This window comes from Haemaphysalis longicornis, unplaced genomic scaffold, assembly GCF_048455015.1.
Source record: "Haemaphysalis longicornis isolate Haplotype H1 unplaced genomic scaffold, Haemaphysalis longicornis Haplotype H1 scaffold_13, whole genome shotgun sequence".
In the NCBI taxonomy this organism is placed as follows: Eukaryota; Metazoa; Arthropoda; class Arachnida; order Ixodida; family Ixodidae; genus Haemaphysalis; species Haemaphysalis longicornis.
Genome location: NW_027526233.1, coordinates 42,113,663 through 42,116,646, shown reverse-complemented (window position 1 = coordinate 42,116,646; position 2,984 = coordinate 42,113,663). Strand labels below are relative to the sequence as shown.

The 2,984-nt window shown below is 51.0% G+C and overlaps 1 protein-coding gene across 1 annotated transcript; it reads left to right on the top strand.

The window, feature by feature from the left end:
* Window positions 1-1,215: 1,215 nt before the first annotated feature.
* On the top strand, window positions 1,216-2,488 carry LOC144163799 (uncharacterized; the record flags this gene model as incomplete). The annotated part of the gene is given in 1 exon segment (XM_077694510.1): window positions 1,216-2,488. A coding segment is annotated over 1 exon segment (1,273 nt), but the record flags the coding sequence as incomplete, so codon positions are not given.
* Window positions 2,489-2,984: the final 496 nt, after the last annotated feature.

Below are 2,984 nucleotides of genomic sequence, written 5' to 3'. Positions count from 1 at the left end.
GAAAACAAAAGGGAAAAAGACTACACCTAGAAAGAAAGACTTACCTTCCAGGCATCTTCTAAGTCATCAGCTGTATATAGCTGCCCTGTACTCTTAGAGTCAATAGCCTGGGCGAGAGCACAAAAAAATACAATTTTTAGCAATCCCATGTCACGGTCGTATTTGCTAAGGAATAGTTAGCTCACGGCGGTGTGACAGCAATGTGTGCCAGTATAAATAAGAACTGGCACCGAAATTTCTCATGGGGTGTTTGCAGCACAGCCGCAGAAATTCACTTAGCCTCTGACGTGTCTCAAGAATATTTTGTAGCAATGAGTCGCCATTTACATACATAAATGTGTTAGTCAGTGAAAGCTCGGGCCTTTCTTTTTGTCCCTCTCTGGAAAAAGAGAAAGAAGTAGGGTTTTTGGCATGGTGTTTAATGATGTGCGTTAGTCGTTATTTCAAGCGAGATTGAAAAAAAAGTGCTCGATATTGCCGGTGATATTTTGCTTTGGAAGACACATGTTTCCGAGAATTTTTTACATATGGTACTGCCTAAGATTTCATTGGCTTTTTATACTTTCAGCCGTATCTTTCTAGCGTGACACCGGAAACAATCAAGAAATGTTTAGTTTCCAAATGGAAAGTGCATTGCACAAAAGGGGCAATGTTGACCCCCTGTAATCAAAATAGCTAATATTTATTGATGATGTGGAAGCGCTCGTTTTTCCCACTGATATTTTCTAAAAACAGCTGTCGTAAAAATATGCTTGGAATAATGTATAATGCTTTTGAGACAATACTCTTCTGACATTTTTGTTAGAAACTAAGACTCTGCGTGCTTCGTTCCCGTTTCGGAAAGCTACAATATACCTGATAAATAAATACTTATGAATACACAATGTCTAATTTGTAGAAGATAAACAGAACGAAGTTGAAATATTGTGCATAAAAAATTCCCCCGCATTTCCCCGAGGGGGAGAATGTGAAAGTGCGAATGCACGGTTGTCGGCCCGCTTGCGGCGCTTGCGCTCGGCCCCCGCAGCCCACCGCCTCGCCGCCTTCTCTTCCATCTCTTCCATCGGGTTTGTAGTATCACGTGTACACCACGCAGTTATCAAGCCTCTATAACGCCGCTGAGTCGCCAACGCACGCCGCTGACGACGTAGTTTGAATGCGTTAAAGATATAAGGCGCGTTACTGACAATATCAGCGTCGCGTCCGTGGCTTATACATTCTACTTCCGGCCACCGTAGTGAAAGGACGTAGGGTCATGTGCTCCCAAGGGGCGGCAATTGCGGCGCAGCCTAGCCGCGGAAACAGGATCGACGCGAATGATAACGAAGAGTATCAGATTATTTTGCCATCTCTGCCTACCGGGCGTATCGTTTTAAACACAGTTTTTCTTCATGGTGACGTGCGCGCTCGACCTTTTCGAGTAGAAGATTTCAGGGACACGCTGGCCAAGTCTGGTATGCTTTCCGAGGTAGTTGCCTTGGGGGCATATCAGATAAACCACATCTGGGCGGTGACGTTTAACAGCCCCGAAGCGACGAAAAAGATGCTTGCGACCGGCGAACTGCAAGTGAAGGGACGGCGCTGCCTGGTCATCGACCCGCAGGACCAAGAGGTGAAATTGAAACTTCACTGGCTGTTGTACGGTGTTGCGGACGAAGACATTCGGGCGGCGTTTGCGGCATATGGCAAAGTTAGCGAAGTCACCCGGGAACGCTGGCGAGTACAAGGTGTGCACGACAAAGGTTCCACCACCCGCACCGTGCTCCTCAAGCTGAAGGCCGGACTGAAGGTTGACGACTTGCCCCACCAAATTCGTGTGGCAGGTGAACTGGCTCTCGTTGTGGCCCCCGGTCGTCCCATGCAGTGCCTGCGCTGTCACACCGCCGGCCACGTACGGAGGGACTGCCAGGTGCCGCGCTGCTCCCGATGCCGGCGGTTCGGACACCGAGACGAGCAATGCGTCAAGACGTACGCGAATGTGACCGGGTCCACAGAGAGAGAGGATTCGATCGAGTTGCTTATGGACACAGCGGAAGCTGAGGAAGCAGCGAAAGGTGTGGGGGAGCATTCGACGGTGGAGGCGTCGACTGCTCCAGGTGGACCCAGCGGTGACGGACTCAAGGACCCAGGTAACGGCCGGCAACCGACAGAGGCGTTCCCACCTTTGCCTGTCCAACAGGCGGAAGGTGGTGTTGACGCCCCCTCTGTGGAAGTCACAACGGATGCAACTGAGCCATACGAGATGGAAACGAACGTCGCCTCTCCTGCTAGCAGCGTCAACGCGACCGCCAAGCGGTCCCACGAAGAGGCCGGCCACAAGGAGGGGGTGGAAGAAGGTGGCACCGGAGAGCCGCCGCAAAAGGCGGCAGTCGCGCGGCGGTCGTCCCTGCGACTACGGCCGAAAGTTCAGGCCGACCACAAACAACCGGATACAACGCCGGGACAACTACAGCCTCCGGGAGGCCCGACAGCGGACGGACACGCCTAGCGACGGCGTGACGAGAACGGTAAGCACCATGCTCCCGGCCTCCACACGTCGTCTTTGTTTAAATGCCTACTGAAGCTCAGTTGACCTTTGCTACGCTTAACGTTCGAGGGCTCTCAGCAAAAAAGAAGCAAAGTCAGGTGCACCGCCTACTTACTGAGCAGGATTTAGACGTGGTGGCATTGCAGGAGACGAAAGTTGAAGGGGAGGATGAGACCGGGAGCATGGTGCAGCGCTTCACGGCCAGGTATTTTGCGTGTGTCAGTCATGCTGTAGGAAACTCTGCAGGCTGTGTGCTTTTTCTGAAAAAGCATTCAGGCCTGGAGGTTGAAAGTGTTCGATCTTGTGTTTTTGGTCGTTTCGTTGTGTGTGATTTCGCGTTGAATAACGTTGAATGGCGTGTGATTTGTCTGTATGCACCGAACGCGAGAGAGGATAGGCAGAATTTCTTTCGCACTCTACGTCAATACCTCACTAACGAGAGGCAAATTATAATGAT